Source organism: Stegastes partitus, unplaced genomic scaffold (assembly GCF_000690725.1).
Source record: "Stegastes partitus isolate 25-593 unplaced genomic scaffold, Stegastes_partitus-1.0.2 Scaffold170, whole genome shotgun sequence".
In the NCBI taxonomy this organism is placed as follows: domain Eukaryota; kingdom Metazoa; phylum Chordata; class Actinopteri; family Pomacentridae; genus Stegastes; species Stegastes partitus.
This window is the reverse complement of record NW_007577901.1, coordinates 551,902-571,415: the sequence shown is the minus strand read 5'-3', so window position 1 is coordinate 571,415 and position 19,514 is coordinate 551,902. Positions and strand designations below refer to the sequence as shown.

The 19,514-nt window shown below is 42.1% G+C and overlaps 1 protein-coding gene across 2 annotated transcripts; it reads left to right on the top strand.

Moving 5' to 3' along the window:
- Positions 1-1,417: 1,417 nt before the first annotated feature.
- Positions 1,418-18,798, top strand: rasal3 (RAS protein activator like 3). Of its 2 annotated transcripts, none has more exons than XM_008279803.1 (19): positions 1,418-2,320; positions 5,366-5,499; positions 6,382-6,460; positions 7,848-7,915; positions 8,007-8,083; positions 8,557-8,686; positions 9,502-9,600; positions 9,678-10,352; positions 10,456-10,600; positions 10,687-10,831; positions 10,911-11,147; positions 11,656-11,857; positions 12,809-12,900; positions 12,989-13,102; positions 14,954-15,134; positions 15,949-16,059; positions 16,143-16,333; positions 17,064-17,148; positions 18,528-18,798. In XM_008279803.1, exons 1-19 carry the CDS (start codon positions 1,702-1,704, stop codon positions 18,621-18,623), a joined length of 3,480 nt encoding a protein of 1,159 aa, XP_008278025.1. In that variant the 5' UTR covers positions 1,418-1,701; the 3' UTR covers positions 18,624-18,798. The 2 variants fall into 2 exon arrangements, with proteins under 2 accessions (XP_008278025.1, XP_008278024.1); XM_008279802.1 differs by having other exon boundaries at positions 5,363-5,499.
- The last annotated feature ends 716 nt before the right edge of the window (positions 18,799-19,514 follow it).

The following is a 19,514-nucleotide window of genomic DNA, read 5'->3' as shown; positions in this document are numbered from 1 at the left end:
GCTGCCACCGCCGTGCTTCATCATGACGCTGCCACCACCGTGCTTCACGTCATGATGATGATGCCACCACCGTGCTTCATCATGACGCTGCCACCGCCGTGCTTCATCATGATGCTGCCACCACCGTGCTTCACGTCATGATGCTGCCACCGCCGTGCTTCATCATGATGCTGCCACCACCGTGCTTCTCAGTGGGGATATGGGGTTTGTGATGATTTGCAGCGTTTGGCGTCCAGCAGTTCTTTCTGTTTTTAGTCTCCGGCTCTGATGCTTGAACATGCAGACATCAGGTCCTGCGTTAGCAACTCGCCGTCCAGCTGCTTGTTTTGCTGTCAGGCAGACGTTCACGGTAAGAAGTGAAACAGAGAAATATCCTGCAGGTGTGAGTGAGCAGAGAGCAGCAACGAGGGCAGGATGTGGTTTCTAAGCGCCTGACGAACTAAACTCAGCCGGAAGAGCGGCTTCGCTTCGACGGGAAACTGATCTCAACAGTCAACAGTCCAAACGCCCACAGGTAGCTGATCGCTGTTTTTCCTACAGATAATAAAGTATTGATTGCGATTAGCTGAAGTGTGACACAGCTCATTACACTCATTTAATGCAACAGTAAAGACGTTGTTCTTTATGTAATGAAGTAAATCTCAACTATTTTTAAGTTACACTATAATAAACTATTGTTGTTTTTAACAGGTCCAAAAAATGTACAAATATTTTGCAAATATTTGCACTTTAACAATGAGTTAAATTGCAGGAAAAAAATACTAATTTATATGTTGAATGTAAAATAAACAAATGGGGGGAAAAAAAGGCCAAAATTGTAAATAATGTCCAGATCAAAAATGTGTATTTTTATATATTTTTTACTGCATTTAAATCAGCAAAAATCTTGTAATTTTTCAGCTATTTGACTTTATTTAAAATACTTTTTTTTTTTTGCATATTAGGAACTAAAAATATCTTTATTTTTTAACTGTTATTTTACAGTTTTTCCCCATTTAAAACAAATGCAGATAATTCATCTTTATTGCATTGCATGACAGTAAAACATTTACATCTATTTGCTGTTATATTCACCATTTTTTAGTTTTTGAACGTTACACTATTTCCTCTCTCTTGGTTTTTTGCAGGCAGACTTCTTTATGAGATTCATCCGGTCCTGCTGCATCGTGACAGATTTCTGTTGCTATCAGAAGACAAATGGTTTAATGGCGTCATCACAGTGTGACACAACATCTGGCAGGTTTCCTCTGAGGTGATGGTGGAGCTGCAGACTGACTGCATCACACCATGAAAATAGCATCTGTGTGGATCCCTGTGAGCTACAAACACAAACTCAATGTCTTTAGGTTGGGCCTCAATTGCAGAAGAAAAAAAAACCCTTTGACATAAAAGCAGAACAGGAAGAGAAGAAGAAGAAGGGAAGTATTAAATGAAAACATGAAGGTCAGATGAAAAAAAGTGAAATTTCTGTGAATAGGTGAACTTCTCTGTGGCGTCTGATGAGGAAGCACAGCGCCGTGACAGAGGAGCTGCAGACAGAGCAGCTGAGCTGATGCCGGATAGCGTTTTTGCAAGACAGGAAACGAGAGAGGCAGACGGATAGAAGCAGAGAGGACGAGTCTGTCTTCTGCAGCACGCACATCTCCAACATCTGCACGACAGCGGCGAAGGAAAGGAGAGCGTCGAGCTGAAGAGTCAGAAATGGGCACCGAGGAGAGAGATTCGGAGCCTGCAGCTCAGCCCAAAGAGCAGGAGTCCCCGGACAAGGACAAGGAGCTGCATGTGGAGTCTCCCCAAGGAGCAGCCGCCGAGCCCGCCGACCCCCTCAACACCTACAAGTGGCACACCGGCTCCAAGGGGACGCTGGACGAGCTGAAAGAAGAAGCAGAAGCAGCAGGAGGAGCAGCAGCAGCAGCTTCCACATCCACCATCGACAGGATTCAAAAGGCCTCCAGCAACAAATGGAACAAGATGCAACAGTGGCGCAAGGCCCTGAGCGAGGATCCCGGCGACAAGACCTCCCCCAGGGAGGGGGCCAAGCCGGACAAGGGCGCCGGCGGAGGCAGGAAGAACCCGTTCAAGAGGGCCCAGTCCGAGCCCTCGGGGTCGCTGTTTGCTGGCGTGTCGGCGTCCTCCAGCTCCGCCGGCGCCGCTCCATCCTCAGCTGCAGCCGCCGAGGCCTCGGGGGCTTCCTCCCCCGCCGACGCCTCGCAGAAGGCCGGAGGCGGGGCGCTCCTCAAGAAGTACCTGAGGACGGTGTCCCAGAAGCTCAAGAGGCCCCGGCTGCAGAGTCGCAACAGCACGCCGTCGTTACTGCACGGTAATCCCATTACTTTTAGCTTCAGTACTTTGTGTATTTAAAACAACCTGGATAGAGGTCCAGATCACGTAGGATTCCTTCAGTATGTCCATATTCAACCTCCGGACTCTTTAGGATTTTAAACATCAGGTCTGAGCTCCAGTTTCAAACCAATCAGGTTCATCCCTACAATCAACAAGTAGAGTGTGTTACACGTTATAGACGACTAACATCAGAACCGACAGTGAAACAGCAGCTGGAGGACTTCACTGCATCGCCCCTGTTAGTAGGACCCCAGTAATAACGTAATAACAACGTAATAACAACATAATAACAACGTAATAATAACGTAATAATAACGTAATAATAACGTGATAATAACGTGATAATAACGTAATAATAACATCGTGCTGCCACCACATTACACATGAACTGACTTTGTGTTGCATTTGTGTGGTTTTGTGACTTTTTAAAAAAAAATCTTTGCTTTGGTTTGTTTTTGTCTAATTCTGGTGTTTTGTGTCAAACTTTTATTGTTTTGTGTATCATTTGTGTATTTTAGTGACTTTTTATGTTTGTTTTGTTTGTTTTTTGTCATTTTATGATGTTTTTTTGGTTTCATATGGATGTTTTGTGTCCTGTTTGTGTGTTTTTGTGTCTCAGCTTTGTTGTCTGGTGTCTGTTTTGTCACTCTGTGTCTGGTTTGTGTTGTTACGTAGCTGGTTTGTGTAGGTTTTGTTTCTTGTTTGTGTAATTTTGTTTGTGGTTTGTGTCGTTTTGCATGCGGTTGTTTTCATTTTGTCTCTCATGGTGTGTTGTTTTGTATCTCGTTTGTTGTTTTTAGTGTCGTGTTCTTGTCGTTTGTCTTGTTTGTGTCATTTTGTGACTTGTTTTTGTTGTTGTGGGTCTACGTTGTGTTGTGTTGTGATGTTTTGTGTCCTGTTTGTTTTGTTTTATGTCTCAGTTTTGTTGTTTGCTGTCTGTTTCTTGTCGTTTTATGTCTGGTTTGTGTTGTTATGCAGCTGGTTTGTGTAGTTTTGTTTGTTGTTTTTGTTGTTTTCTGGCTCTTTGGGTCATTTTGTGTTGTTTTGTGTGTCTCCTTCTTCCTGTTCTGTCGTGTTTGTGTCAGTTTGGGAAAAGTTTTTATTGTTTTAGATCAAAATTCTAATTTTGTGCGTTTTGTGTCTCGTTTGTTTTGTTGTGCGACTAGTTTCTGTCATTTTGTGACTTATTTCAGTAGTTTTGTGTAACGCCGTTGTAACGTTTGTCCTGTTGGTGTTCTTTTTGTTGTGTTGTGTCTCGTTTTCGCAGCCATTTTGTGTGTCTCTTGTGTCTTTCCACGTAGTTGTTTTCAGCCGTTGTGGCTTCACACATGCTGCCGTGTGCGGTCAGCTCACATGGTTCATGTCAGACTTGTTCACAGCCGTGGCTTCTCCCTCCAAACGCCTCACATGGTTTAAGTTCAACGAAACAAACCAAAGATTTGTGCATCAGAGTTTCTTCTGTTCTGTCCAAACCAAACCAGGACTTTTTCTGCAGTAGTTTAACCACATTGTGCTGCTGTGTGCTTTTATTTATTCACCACACAGAGCAGCACTTTTGCCTGCAGGTTTCTCTTTTTGGTGTAATGTTCTGTAGAAAGCAAACGGCTGCAAGAAAAATGTAAATACGAGGCTCACGCAGATACACGAGGAGGAACGTGAACATTACGGGTGAAAGAAAACCAACTACGCAAACCACAGGAAGTGCAGCTCGACCCGGTGTGTCGTGAAAAGAGAGGCAGCGATAGCATCAGCATCAGCAGCATCAGGGGAGGAGGAGCGTCATCGGGCCGTCATGAGCAGAAGGCAGCTCAGCATGTGGCTGCAGTCAGGCCGGAACACAGCGAGAGGAGCTTCTGGTTCAGAGTTTGTTGAACAGAACGCCGCTGTGGTGTGATCACATCTCTGACCCGACAGCAGAGCGTCCTCCCTGGAGGCTGTTTACACTGTAAAAATGTAAAAACACGATAAAAAAAAGTCTGAACGTAAAGGTGCCAAAAATATACGTGTAAAAACAGTAGAATGCTGCAACTCTCAAAACTGTAAAAAATAAAACAATAATAAAAGTAATGATTATAATAATAAATGTGAAAATATGTATAAAATGTTAATATTTTTATCTAAATAGAGTAAAATTCTACTTTTATGCAAAACTCTAAAAGAACAAATTCCTATGTATAAAAATGAATATTTTTAATGTCGACACTGTTTACAGTTTTGTTTTTTTTATAAATCTTTTTTTTTTTACTGTGATTTAACTACAACTGAACAAACCTACAAACACCTCTTGAAAAATGATTTACCATTTCCTACACACAGTTTTTCTTTTTTTAAAAATAGTAAATATCTGCAAAATAATGACATTATTTTCTGATTTTAATACAGAAGAAGAAACGTGTAGTTTTGTGGTGAAATGTTGTGAAACAACAAATTGTTATTTGTGAAAATGCATTATTTACAGTTTTGTTTTGTTTTTTCTGGGATGTTTTTTTCTGCTTATCATCTGTAATGTAACCAAACAGAGAAAAATGATAAAATAACAGATTTAAAAATCATTTTCCTTTTTTTTTTAGTTCTTAATACAGTCAATTGCTGTTTAAAATAATGGTAAATATGTGTAAAATGACATATTTTCCTGATTTAATTGCAATAAAAAAAGTGTAATTTTATGCTCGAACAATGTAAAATAACAAATGATCATTTATAAAGTACTGGTTTTATTTGTGGATGTTATTGATGATTATTATAACTACATGTTTACTGGATATTATCTGTAAACCAACAAAACAGAGAAACTGTGAGATTTTTAATGTGGACTTTATTTACAGTTTTTGCCTTTTAAATTCTTTTATAATTAGTTTTCTTTCTATAAAACAAACTTCTGTGGTTTTAACAGTTAATGTGTAGAATTTAATAAAACAGGGAAAATCTGTGAAATAACAGCAAATCATTGAATATTTACAGTTAAATCAGTTTGTTTTTACAGCGTAGTGATGAATATCTAACGTCTGTAATGTCGCAGCAGATGTGGCCGAGTCAGAACCAGCACCGACGGAGCTCCCTCGACTGCCGTGGGCTCCGCCTCAGGAGGTTCCTCTGTGGGACATCAGCAACTGTATGCTGGAGGATGGACAGATTCTCATTTCTCCAGAGGAAGAGGTACCAGAACACTGACAGGAGCTCACACCGTTTCATTGCTTCATTATGTCAATAGTCCGTTTACTCCGGCCTCCAAAACACGGCCCGATTAGTCCATCTCAGTTTCCTGCTTCTCTCAGAAGATGTATGTGTGGAACCACAGCACCAGTAACTCCAGTCCAGGATCCAACAGAGAAAGTCCCTTTAGGTGCTTCTCTTCTCTGGTCACTCACAGAGTCAGAGTTCAGTTCGTCGCTTCAGGACGATTTCCTCTGAGTACCCAAATATTATTAGTGGCTGTAATCAAGCAAGAGAGCTGGTAGCTTCATTAATTAACTATTAATTAATAGACTATTACGTATCACACAACCTTGGACGTACTGTCCAATCATGTGCCGATGACAAATACCTGCCAACGTCATCACTTTAACTGAATGATGAAGTCTGAAAAAGGCTTCTTTTTACATCAGCAGGACTTCAGTTTGTTGCTTCCAGCTGTTCAGGACGATTTCCTCTGAGTTTATTAAAACCATCAGGAGCATCCAAACGAGAGCCGAACATCCAGATATTATTCATGGCTGTGTGCATGGACGCACTCGTAGCTTCGTTAATGACCATAAATAAAATCATTATGTGTCATACGGCCCTTGAACACAAGACCAAATGCAGTCACTTTAACAGAATGAAGAACCTTCGCTCTACAGGAACCACTCGCCTCTTTTAATCTCCTCTTCAAACTCTCTGACGCGCTGTGTTTTCTAATCAGACTTTTAATTAAGCGTTGGTCACTTTGCTGTTGTCTTGTCCTTTATCCTTATCGTACCTGCCTTGCTAAGTCAAGATGTATGAAGTGTTATATTAAATTATCATGTCGGGGTGGTGACATAATGTTCTTCTTCTCAGCCCACCATGTGGACCAGAAACCGGGTCAGCAGCTGCTTGTACAACGTCAGCCTGCAGAACCTGGTGGACATCGACTCAGGTCAGGACTCAGACTGAAGCGAGGGCAGGTTAACGCGTCAGGAAGCAGCAGCTACTGGCATCACGGTCACAGAGGAAATAGCTGGATGTTTATTCGTGAGAAATTGCTTCCTCTACGTTTTTTGGGGAAGATAACATCAAGCCCTGGTGTTCTAGCGGCCCAATGAAAACTCAGAGAGAGAGAGAGAGAGAGAGATAGACGCCTTAGAGAAGTCACAAGCTGTCCTCCATTTAACACACTTTTGATTAGAAGAAGCTCTGAAGCTGCTGCGTGGATCCTGAGATTATCAGCAGCAGTTAGAAGTTAGCGAAGAGAGAAGGGCAATGCTAAAGAGGTCGAAGTCGTACGACTGGGACGCACTTCTGGACTAAATGATGGGATTTAGACGCTGGATTGTTTGTGGTGGGGCTTTGGGTAAGCAAAGACCGTCAACTTTTACCTTTACCAACAAACTGAGGGATTAAGAAGGGACGCTGAACGTACAAATGAAGGAAAACTCGCTGCAGAAAGTCAGTACAATTAGTAAACTTTGCTCAAGCAGCTGCATCAGTCAGCCAACAGCAAACAGCCACATCCTGTGTGACCTAATCCGAAAACATTTTGTAATATTGCATCCTGGGCGAGTGTTTTGTGTGCTTTGGCGTGAAAGTGCAGAATTTAGTGCTGTGGCTGGTGTCAGACATCTGACTTGTCATATCGAACCTGGTCCAGTAAGACACCAACAGAACGACAAAATAATCCATTAAATTAAGAATAAAACACAGTTTGCTCACACGGAATCCAGGAAATCCTTCACATGTTGGGTTTTAGTCAGTTAATCTCCATCGTCACTGACGCTGACTTCATATTTAAACGAGTTGGATTAAGACTCCTGTGAACACAACTTCATGAGAAGTTGTTGTAACTCAAAGAGATTGAAGCAAACTGCCCATTTTTTTTAATTGATAGGTTCAAATGTTATTTTTACTGAATGTAGGATCTCGACCCTCATACATATTATAATCAGGTAAAGCAGCGTTTCGTACAATCTCTGTCGGGTTTTAATCCCTAATATGTAAATTCTTGTGAAAAAACAAACCTAAATCTTAACCCCAGTATGTTGTCTTTTTGTTTTGTTCTTACTGGAAACCACTTTAATGTGGTAACTCATGAATGCTATCTATTATTACATCTCTGAGAAGTCAACATACCAGCTGTGATAAAAGGTTATCAAACACTTGCCAGAAACAATTTCCGGAGCAAAAGCACAAACCGCAACTTCTAAATAGCAAAAATGACAACTGAAGGTGTTTCATTTTATGTCTATGAATTGGATCCACAGACACCACTGGCAGAAAAGTCTTTTTTTTTTTCTCCAGCCAATCATGTTTCTATGTATTTCATCTAGAATGCAGTCCGGACCCCGTGGGCGTGCCGGGAGGTCCTCGGCAAAAGAACCAAGATGGCGGCGTGATGGTGAGTGTCGTACGCACCAGAGATGATGCATGTCCTGTTGATGCGCTTTGTAATTACTCTCAACCTCCGTGCGTGCCTTCTTCACCCTCAGGCGCTGATCAAGCGACGCCGCGAGAACAAGGCCAAGAGGAACAGCAACACCCAGCTGGGACTGACCAAAGGAAGCAGGTAAAGTACACTGTTATGGTTCTGAGGGAAAAGATACACAGACACACTCCAGTTGTCTGTAGTGGGCTAGTGGGGTCCCTCAGGGTTCCGTTTTGGGCCCGATCTCGTTGTCATTGTATATACTGCTCCCGAGGTCCATGTTTACGAAACACAAAATTCCTTTTTATTGTTTTGCAGATGATGTGCAAATTTATCTGCATGCAAAAATAAAACGTAGCAGCTTAACTGCTAATAGAGCACAATGCTTATATAAAGTATACGACAATATTTCTGTCTGAGATGTGATGAAGTAGAAGTCGAAAGTGAGATTTTAAAAAATGGTAAAGTACTTCAAATTTGTCTTTAGTTACATTCCATCAGTGGGTTGAATGTCCTAAGGCTGGAACAATGGGTAGTAAAGAAGTAAAACAAAGTTGACAGATCATCTATGATTCAACGTTTGACTCACTTTTTACACCACGTTTCATTTGAAGGCACTATGGTTCCCGGGAGTCTGTCTCAATTCCAGTCAGTCCAGTTGGGAGTCTAGATTTGAGTGCAGACACCAGTACTGTCATCAGGCCGGTCCACAGCTCCATTCTGGGGGAGAAGTACTGCTTCGAGGTAAAGTTTTGACCCGTGTGTTTAATTAACTTTGTGCAAAATCCTCCACTGTGCTAGAAAAAGAAGTTTTACCTCCCTGTACATCTAAAAGCCCCTTTCAGACATGCTGAATAGGACACAAACTGAAATGTCCACAGTAAAAAAAAACAACTTACTAAAACAGATGATGCTTACCAATAATAAATGCCATCTGGTTTTTTTTCTCTCCACAAGACGTTGACATGAGCTGAACTTTAGTTTGTTGCTTCTATTTCCTCTGAGTTTATTAAGTACCTGTATCATCAGTCAGCAGCAGCAGGATCCACATCAGTGTCTCCAGAGAAAGAAAGCTGCAGGCATTTCCAGATGTGGAAACCCATTGCCAGCACCATCAGTAAATATATAGCATAGTAATTATAAACCACCCCATGGAGAAGTGATGGTCCGGGTCGGGATCCAACTGCATGTCACACTGTGTGGCTTCCAGCTGTTCAGGAGTCTTTCCTCTGAGTTTATCTAATGCCTGCAGCATCAAACAGAACTCATTCAACAACAGCAGCAACTAAATAAACTCAACTATTGATTCTCTGAATATTTGATGAGCTGCAGTTAGTTTGGGTTTAATATTTTGTTTGCATCATCCTTCACTTGTACTGTGGCTCTGTTCTTCAACGTTCAGGTATTTCTGAATGAAGACGAAGGACATTAACGGAAAAGTAACCTGTGTTTGAATGATAAAATGCTGTCACTTTACCTGATTGAAGAAGCCAGCAGTCTTACATGTCCCACGTCTGAAAGCTTCTCAGAGCAGTCCTGTTGCTTTCAATGTGCTGCAGGTGATCAACTCTGAGAACACCCACTGCTTTGGCTGCTCCTCAGCTGCTGAACGTGACCGCTGGATTGAAGACCTGAGACGGGCTGCTCAGCCCAATAAGGTGAGCCTTTTATTCCACAATATGTGTCGTTTAACATTAAAATGTTAAGATAATAAATGATCATAATGCATCAACAGGATAATATTGAGCGCACAGAGAACTCCCTGAGTCTGTGGGTGAACGAAGCGAAGGATCTGCCACCCAAACGGCGCTATTACTGCGAATTGCATCTGGATGGCACTCTGTTCGCCCGCACCAGCAGCCGAGCTGTTGGCAAGCCATCGAACCGCTCCAGTCTGGCAGGAGATGGTTCCACTGGGTCTTTGGGAGGCCTGGGGGCCAGTGGAGGTGCAACTGGAGGGTGTCAACTATTCTGGGGTGAATTCTTTGAGCTCGACAACCTGCCCTGCGTCTCCCAAATCAGCCTGCACCTCTTCCGCGAAGAAGACCCCAAGAAAAAGCGTCACTCCCGAGACGAGTTCAACCTGCACCCACTGGGGAGCGTGGCCATACCGCTGGCTGACATTCGAGGGAGGACCTATCAGGAGAAGTGGTACCCCATCGCTCCATACAAGTCGTCCGGCACAGCAGGGAACAAAGAGCTGCTGGGTCCACAGGCTTCACTCCGCATCAAGGCCCGCTTCCAGAATTTGCAAGTGCTGCCGATGGAGAAATACAAAGAGTTTGCCGAGTATGTGACGGTGGATTATGTAGAAATGTGCAGAAACCTGGAACCACTTCTGAACGTGAAGGAGAAGGAGGAGCTGGCAGGAGCTTTGGTCCACGTTCTCCAGAGTATCGGCAAAGCCAAGGTGGAGTATAAGCATAACTGCATGATGCAGTTTACTACTGATTTAAAAATAGAACAAGATTGTATGATCTGACATGTTTCTAAACTGAATGTATCTGCTTCAGGAATTTCTCATCGATTTGGGCAGTGATGAGGTGCAACGTCTTGGTGAGAAGGAAGCATTAATCTTCAGAGAGAACACCCTGGCCACCAAAGCCATAGATGAATATATGAAGCTGGTTGGCCAGAAGTACCTCATTGACACACTAGGTAAGGTAGTTCTGAGGCAAACATGGTTTCTTTCAGTTGGTATGGATTGGTGCTTTGTTTTCACTGTGCTTTCCTTTTGAATGCAGGAGACTTCATCACCCGTCTTTACGCTTCGATGGAGAACTGTGAGGTTGACCCCCGTAAATGCCCGGCCTCTGACCTGGCAAACAACCAGAAGCACTTGAGGGAAACCTGTGAGGAAGTGGTGCAGAAGATTATTGAGATCCATGGGTAAGGACATGAGATAACAAATACCAAACCTTTCATCTAGGAGTACTGTTTGAGCTGATGCTTTATTTCTTACCTCCAGACCCTTTCCTGAAGAGTTACACAAAATCTTCTCCAGCTGGGTGGAGCTGTGTGAAGACCAGGGCAGAGTGGAGATCGGCCAGCGCCTCATCTCGGCTTCTCTCTTCCTTCGTTTCTTATGTCCTGCTATTCTCAGCCCTTCCCTTTTTGGTCTGACGCAACCGTATCCGGAACCAAACACCCTGCGTACCCTTACCCTGACCGCCAAAGTCGTCCAGAATCTGGCAAACTTCACCCTGTGAGTGGTTTCGGGATGCTCTGATAAAGTTTTTTGTAGTACTTGGTTCTGGTAACTGTTTAATACTGTAGTACTTGAACGACAAGCAGTTTCATGGTGCCATGCAGAGGGCATTGTGGGATTTAACTAGCAACAAGCCACTATGGCAGAGACTTCTGTGATGCTTAATGCCTTCAAGCTAGAGCGTATGTACTTAGGACATACTAGGATCGATGCCAATGGTCCCGATGGCAAACATAACTGAGCTCCCATGTGTCAGTCGACTAAAAACAGCAGTATCAACACAGGACAATTGTTCACTAAGAAAACTGTTCAAAATTTGAATCCTTAACATTCTGCCACAAGTTGTACCGTCCCTGTCTGAATCCCTCAATCCACATCTTTGAGATTGCATCACTAGTGCTTAGACAAAACTGTACGCTTCACTTTTGTGCATTTGGACCTGTGCAAGACACACTGCAAACATACTACAGAAATGTCAACAAAGACATGTTTTGTTGTGATTCAGGTTTGGAGAGAAGGAGGAGTATATGCTGTTTATGAACGAATTCCTGCAGCAGCACTGGGACGGAATGAGGGGCTTCCTACAAACGGTGTCCAATCCAGACACCGAAATCACAATGTCTTCCTTCGACGGCTATGTGGATTTGCCTCTGCGTTTGGCTGTGCTCCATGGCCTGCTGGTGGACATAATCTATCAGAGGAACCAGGTGGGTGATACCCCCGGACCATTTGGACTTGTTAAGGCTAGAAAAGAACAAGCTTGTGCAACATCTTGTCACCATGAGGTGTTTAGAAACAGCCAAACCCCCAAACTCCAACCTCTAAAGGTTCCGCACAAAGGAGTTTCCCAAAGCTATTGAACCATCCTGCAAGCACCTCCAAAGAATTAAGCTGGTGCCTTAACCCTAATCTTTAAGGTCAAGTGGAGACAAGATTTTAGCATTTACGCTTAATATATCCTAGGATTTGGACCTGATTACAGTGTATATTCTTATAACCTACACATGCATTGCCTGCTTGATAGTAAATATGCAATCTGCATCTGGATAGTATTTGTACTTCGACCTAAGCTACTGTAGATGTACACTAATATGTTTTCCAGATGAGTGTTTTAGTCCTTATCTCCTTTCATACGGAGACTCCAAGGGAATCCAAGGAATCGTTGGATTTTTTCAATGACCCTAACCCTAACCCAAAAGTTATCAAGACAGATTTCAAAACCAAACCCTAGTTTATTTTTGTAGGGTTATAAATTCAACTCTAAATTATCTGGTTAATCTCCATAAATAATAATACTGTTAAGTTATAGCCTTAATATTTATTATAGCCATGTAGAGTTATGTAATGTTGCAGGGTTTTATCCTTGATACGTATATTGCTCAGCTAAAGTCACATCATAAATAACAAAGTAGGACATTATATTTAAAGTCGTCAGGTTAGTTGGTTCCATTCCACCTGTCTGCATGTCAACGCTGCAGAGTTTCTGAAAACCTTAACCTGGAAGTAGTTTTCCAAAGCAACCAATCAGTGACAGTAAACTGAGTTTCCATGTGGACAAAGGGCCAAAATGCATCGAAAAAGATCCATAAAAATCTAACAGTACCACAATACTGAGAATATACTAAATTAACTCTAACATGCAATGTTTTCTTCCTTAGGAAACAATTGACAAGCTGCACCCTCTGCCTTCGATTCTGAACCAGATATCAGATTCGCTGGGCCCTGAAGCACCTCGGATTATTGTTAGTAGGTACGCTGGAGTCCTGTATCTCGTCTGACTTGTCACAAACTGGACCATGTTTTCGTTTCGTGTTACTGAAGCAGCTTTTTGTTTGCAGTCAAATGGGACAAGCCAGACCAGACTACATTCCACCAAAAGACCTGGACAAGTACAGCCCTCACTTGTCGTCCCTCCAGCAGCTTCCTGTCGACTCCAAAGGAATAAGAGAAGGGTATGGTAGTCGTATGTCTAAATGAAAGCCAGTTAGGACATCTCCCACAGTTTCTGCACCAACCATTCATCCATGTATCCTGTCACTCATTCATTTAAATTCTAGACCTCCCACTACGTCCTTCTGGGGGAACCGGAGGTATTCTCACACCAAATGAGATTCTTGACCTGGTCCCTCAGTTAGACCTGCTCAGACTGCCTCCATAGGACAGGGTCAAGTAGCAGCTCAGTCCTTCTCATTCTGGATGCCTTAGCTTTTCACCCAGTCAGTTCAGTTTTAATTCTAATCAGTCCAATTTATGTAGCACTAACCCACAACACACGACATCCAAGGAACTTTATGCAGTAAGGTGAAGAAATGTATACAAAGAAACCCAATAAATCCAGAGTTTCCCTTTTTCTTTCAGCAGCACTTGGCAATAGGGGACAAAAAACAAATGCCATTTACTGGGAAGGACAAAAACTAAAACCTCCAGCAGAACCAGGCTCAGGTAGGGCAGCTATCTGCCTCATCCAGCTGGGGTGAGGGTAAAAGAGAGAGATCAGGATAGCAGATAGAGGACAAATACACAACGCATAGGAGAACAATAAACACTTTAAAAGGCAAAGGACAGTAAGTGCAGAAACATGCAGCTGAATATCTGGAGACACCTGCACAGAAAGTCACACATTACGCCCACGTTCTCATTCTTCTGGTTTAGTTTCCTGACCGCGCATATCGGCTGGAAATAGAGCAGGTTGTAATTAGGTCCTCCACACAGTCCAGTTAAAACTATACAGGAAGAGAAAAGGCAGAAAGCAGGGACATATGTGGTAATAGGGATCGACTGTCTGACAGTTTCACCTGGACGACGTACTGTTGCACTTATTTGTAGGCAAAAAAAATACCACAAACATTTTGTCCAAAATGCAAAAACAGAGCTTGACAGACAAGTTCTCACATGGTTTTCACACCTGCACGCTGGCCTTTTGTGGTATCTGAGGTATGTGTGACTGTCAGTTACAGTAAAAGTCGAACACAGATCCCTCAATCGGTCGCAGTGAAGTTGTGGAAGAAGGGCTTTCTGAAACTATTTGATTGTCAGACAAGCACTTCTCTTATGCCGGGGCTGGAACTGCAGGAGTTTTGGGCTGGTTTCCTCGTGTCACTCAGAGGAGATCTCTGGTCCAGGATCTAAACTGATGCTGGGGTCCAGGTTTTTTGGTAAACTACGGGGTTGTCCTAATAATACCAAACATGATGTTTAAGACAAAAAATGGATGTTTCTGATTTTCATGTCCCGAGCAGAAGACGCTGTAGCTGAGCAAGGCAAACCATTCTACGACTTGAGGCTAACCTAAGCTAGCGTACAGATATTAAAACTAATATTTGGACCCTCCAGATGTAGGATGCGGGTATAAGCAACCAATCATGTTAATCGTTTTCATTCACAACAACCTTTAAATTTTAGACTTTTGCTGAGGCTTTGGATCGTGTAGGAAGGCAGCCATGCTTACTTCTCACTGTAAGATTATCCCTTATAGTCACCGTGTTGGTCCCCTTACATGCAGATGTTCCACCAAAACAACTTTTGTCACTATTTTGACGAAACATTAAAGCCACATCCTCTGTTTTGCTCTGCCCACTGTTATTGTGACTAGTTTTAAGGAATGCAAACAGTTCTTTCAGATTGATAATGAGGTGCAGTCAGACCACTCTGTGTTGCAGAATGTTCTGGACTACCAGCAGACAAACTCGTCTTGCAGGAATGCATTGCTCAATTCATGCTACACGGCATCCTAAATCTGTACAATGCCATCGCTCGATGCATAGACTTTATAAAACCATTATCCTGATCCGTCTATTCAACAGGGATGGCCGGACTCGCAGGAGAGAGAGGAAACCAGTGGCCAGGACTCAGAGCGCTCCACACCGACGTCCTGGTCACGCAAAACACACCTTAAAGAGGCAGACGAGCTCTGAAGCCCTGCCGACATCTGACCACGAACAAGAGGCGGAGACCAACCAACCGCTCATCTCACTGCCAAACACCGTGAGTGCAAAGAGGAACTGCTTTTTTTAGCCTCTGTCCTATTAGCACATGAGCTGCTGAGAACATGAGCTCAGGAAATACTTACACCTGTTTCTAGTAGGTTGCACTACATGTAGGGATGTGTTGAAACATCAGGATCATTTTCAATAGACTGCTATTGGCAAGCAGTGACGTCCAATGTCTTTGTTTACATCTGTTGTCACACAGACTAGAAACATGTCACTAACAGTGTTCATGCACCGCTGGATTTCAACAACAATGTCCCCAGTTTATCCCAGTTTGATTTAGCACCTGTGCTACCGGAGCTCATCACAGGAAGTCTTTGTCTTGGTGCCCCTTTACGAGCTAAACTCCCACAATGCTCTCTGCTTGCCAACAAGGACGTGCCTGCCTCCTCTGGTTACTATAATATTTAAGAGTTTGAGACTCCACCTGGTGGTGCAACCAGGTACTACAGCTGGTGCACACTTCTCGAGGTGTATATTCTGTCTATATAAGAATGATGTGATGAATCTTCTTTAATCCCACAGTGGGGAATAGAAAGAGAGAGTAGGAAAACAACAATATCGCACATATTCTAGTGTGTGTAGAAAAACAGATGATGCACAGGGTTTTTAAATGTGTAAAATATTCATGAATGTGTTGACGTTGCACCAAAAGAAGTATGGTTTCAGGTAAGGGCAGACGCTAGATAACTAATGGCAAGAGCAAGAAAAAACACAAAACACTGAACTGGGAAAAGCTCTAAATGTAGGTTTTAAAAATCTACAACAAACAAGAACTTAATTAAAAGGAATCATGTTTATTTTTTCAGAATTCCAGCATCAAGCGTCAACCTGCACCGGTTCCCTGGATTAAAATCAACCACAACAGGGAGACGAGTGACTCCAAGACTGAGATCGAGCAGTTCAGCTTACTGGACAGGGTAAGGCAGACCTGCAGTGATTCTGGTCGTATGTGATTTAATATCCGGCTACGTGGACGTTAAACCTGAGATTCACCCACCAGCACGCTCAGGAGCTGTCCGAGCTTCGTCTGGGCATCGAGCAGGTGACCGAGCGGGAGCTGGACATGGCCAAGCGCCTGGAGGACTTCATCAACCAAAGCCAGGACCAGAACATGATGCTGCAGGCGGAGGTGACGGAGCTCCGCAGTCTGCTGGCCGTCCGAGAAGAGCAGCTGGCCAGCGCCACCTTCAGGTGAGACCGTAAACAGCACGCTGTTAAAAATGTACAGATTTCTTTGGACAATTTGGTGTCATTTTATAAATTTCACCTGTTCAGTTAAATTTTTGATAATAAATTCACTGAAAAATAAATAACTGAAGTGTCAGCTGCACAAAAACTGGCGAATATCGTCAGTAATGTTTAAATCAAACACCTGTAATTTATATTGTTTGACAGTAAAAAACACTATTTCTACTGTAATTACATCAGCAACAAAATATGTCACAGATATTTGGCGTTATTTGACATTTTATTCACAAGTGTTATTGTATAGATTTACCCCGTCTTGTTAAATGACAAAAAAAATTGTTTAAAAAAAAATCTGTATTTTTACAAATAGCAGTGTGTACTTGTTTGATCATAAAATTACTGTTTTAAAAAAATTTTTTTTTTTACTGTATTTAAATCTGCAAAAAATATTATTTTACAGATTTTGATTAAATTACAGATAAAAACTGGTAAAATCACAGAAAAAAAAGAACAATTTACACATTGACTGTACAAACAACAGGCCAACATCTAAAATAATCATAATGTGCTTTTTTACAATATTCGACTATAAAATTACAGAGTTTTATTGTAGTTAAACAGTTTTAAATCGTATTATTTTGACAGATATTTGACCATATTTTCATTTTATTTCATTTTGGTGCGGGACAGTTTTCCAGCGTTTTTAACGTTTTGCTTACTTCCTGCGTCTCAGGCTCGGCGTGATCGAGGAGGAGCGGGAGGAAGACGAGAGGAAGCTGAGTGTCGCGATTGCAGCCGCCGAGAGGATGAACGTCCTGGTAAGAAAAAAACAGAAGGACTAAAAGTAAAAGTGTTCGTACAACTTTGGTGAAGTTATTCAAAAAGTACAAACAAGCTGGTAGCTGAGGGAGATTTTTGGGGCAACTTCTGCTGCTTTAACATGAAAGGACTCCAAACTCAACGTAGTTTATTGATGCGTGATAGATGAATGAGACACTTCACTTTAAACCCTCTGAACTCATTTTTCTCTGCAACATGAAGTCCTGCACTTGTTTGGAAACAGAACAAGCAGGACAAGAAGGAGAGAGAAGTGCTGAATGACAGAAATCCTAAGAATGAGTTGACATATTTATTTACAATAATTATTAAAAAAAATAAAACAAAAACCCAGAATCAACCACATGTTTCGGACTCACAGGTTTCACCAATTCTGGACAAAATGTTGACTCTATATCCAGCAGATATTTAGTTATTTTTAGTTTGTGTCTAGTCTTCTGTCTACTTTGTGTAAACGCTGCATTTCAGCCAAAAACTCCCTGAATTCTCTTCATGTGGCTGCAGCTGACTCACTAATGACGTCATGGTTTGGAGTCTGGAGCACAGAATTTGTTTTTCTTTTACAGACATTTTCTTTTCCTCGACCACCTCAGAGTCTCTTCTAGGATCTTTGGCATCTCAAACTGACATCTGCCCATTTTTAAGCTGAAATTCCAACATTTTCATCATTTTCCACCCAATAAAAATCAATCAATCAATAAATCTCTCACGAGTTGGAAGTTGAGCCACTTTCATACGTCTTCAAGTACACGTCCTGGAGTCTCCACATGTTCAGGAGATGTTCAGGAGCTTCTGGTGAACGGAGAGAACGCAGCGAATCCTGGAAATCGAGAATCAAGCTTTTGCTTAAGACCTCCTAAATTCAGGACTTGTTCAAAATGTTCATACGTTAGTAGAAATGGTGGGCACAGGTAACAGCTGGATCTGGAATCATGGGCAGGCTGATGGACTTTAGGACCAGAGGAGATGGAAGCATCATCTGCTGGTGTTCAACTTCCCTCCATGTTGTCTTCATGTTGGAATCATTCTGCTCCTGATGGCAAGCGGTGGCTTATTATGGAAGGATTTTATAGAATAAAGTGGTTTTGATGAACTAGAGGAACTTTAACCTGTGATTTGGTCGATTCAGTCGATCATCCAATGAGTCTTCCTGTTATGACTGTCTGGCTCTGATAAAAGGTGAATTTTAATCATTTTTTTTAAAGATTAAACACCTTCCCAACCTGCTGCTGGGTTCTTGGGTTCAGAGCAGTTTGACGTGAAGCAGCTTTGAGCTCATAAAAGTAATAATTTCGAGAGTAAACTGAGTTTGTTGAATCTCGTCTGCGGCTGACGCGTTATTTCCTGTTTTCACCTCCAGGAGGAGCAGTTTGCAGGCCTGCTGAGGGACCTGCAGCAGCTCAGCAGCCAAAACAACGTCCAGCATCCCGACAAGCCGCAAATCAACAGCAACTGAACCGCAGCAGAGAAATCAAGGTTTTAGCTTCACAGTCTTTGTATAGATGCACACACGGAGCTCATGAGGAAGCTGCAGTCACGTTTGCTTCCTGAACCGAGGTGAACATGCATTTCTGCTTCTGTTGTGACCCGTTTGACTCGGAAACCTCTGAATAAAAACAGCTTCTCTTGTCTTTTCTGTGCTGCGTCATTGTAAAGGCAACAACAGTGAAAAGAAAAGGTGTTAATCCAGAATCATCATCAGAAGCTGCTCTTCCACGACGCTGCTGTTGTGTTCCATACATTTATTTGAGCTTTTTAATTATCAAGATGTTCCATGAAAACACATAAATTATGAAAATGAATCACTAACATACAATAAACCATCCAATGATCTGAAGCCATCAGCGTGAATAGTTTAAATTAGCATTTAGTTTAGTGTTTAGTTTGTTGTCATTTAAATTATCGCAAATACATTCATTAAAGCTGATCGAGGTCCTCTGAAGTGTGAACTGGAATGCCTCAACGATTATTATTATTGTTATTGTTATTAATATCATCATTATCAAATACTGAAGCTTCACTGTGGAGGAACCGTCACAACATAAAGTCAAGAAAAGTTTAACTGCAGCACATATTATCAGTGGACGGCTCGGCCACGTTGGGAAATATTGATTTTATTTTTTTAAATTAAATGAAATTACAGAACAGACTCATGGGATTCAGGGAATTCTTGGATTTGTTAACTTTTCATATCCTGGGCCCTAACTTTCATTCTAAATGAGTCAGGTTATTCATAAACTATGAAACTATGGACATTTAAAATGGTTCCTGCATTTGTGAAATTCTAGCTTCATATATCAAATACTTTCTGAGATTAAAAAAAAATGTCAGAACCTTTTTAAAACGA

Coding starts and splice junctions, on each gene's coding strand:
- rasal3 (XM_008279802.1), top strand. CDS start 1,702: ATGGGCACCGAGGAGAGAGATTCGGAGCCTGCAGCTCAGCCCAAAGAG. Junction 2,321..5,362: donor CACGCCGTCGTTACTGCACG/GTAATCCCATTA, acceptor GTAATGTCGCAG/CAGATGTGGCCGAGTCAGAA. Junction 5,500..6,381: donor TCATTTCTCCAGAGGAAGAG/GTACCAGAACAC, acceptor TCTTCTTCTCAG/CCCACCATGTGGACCAGAAA.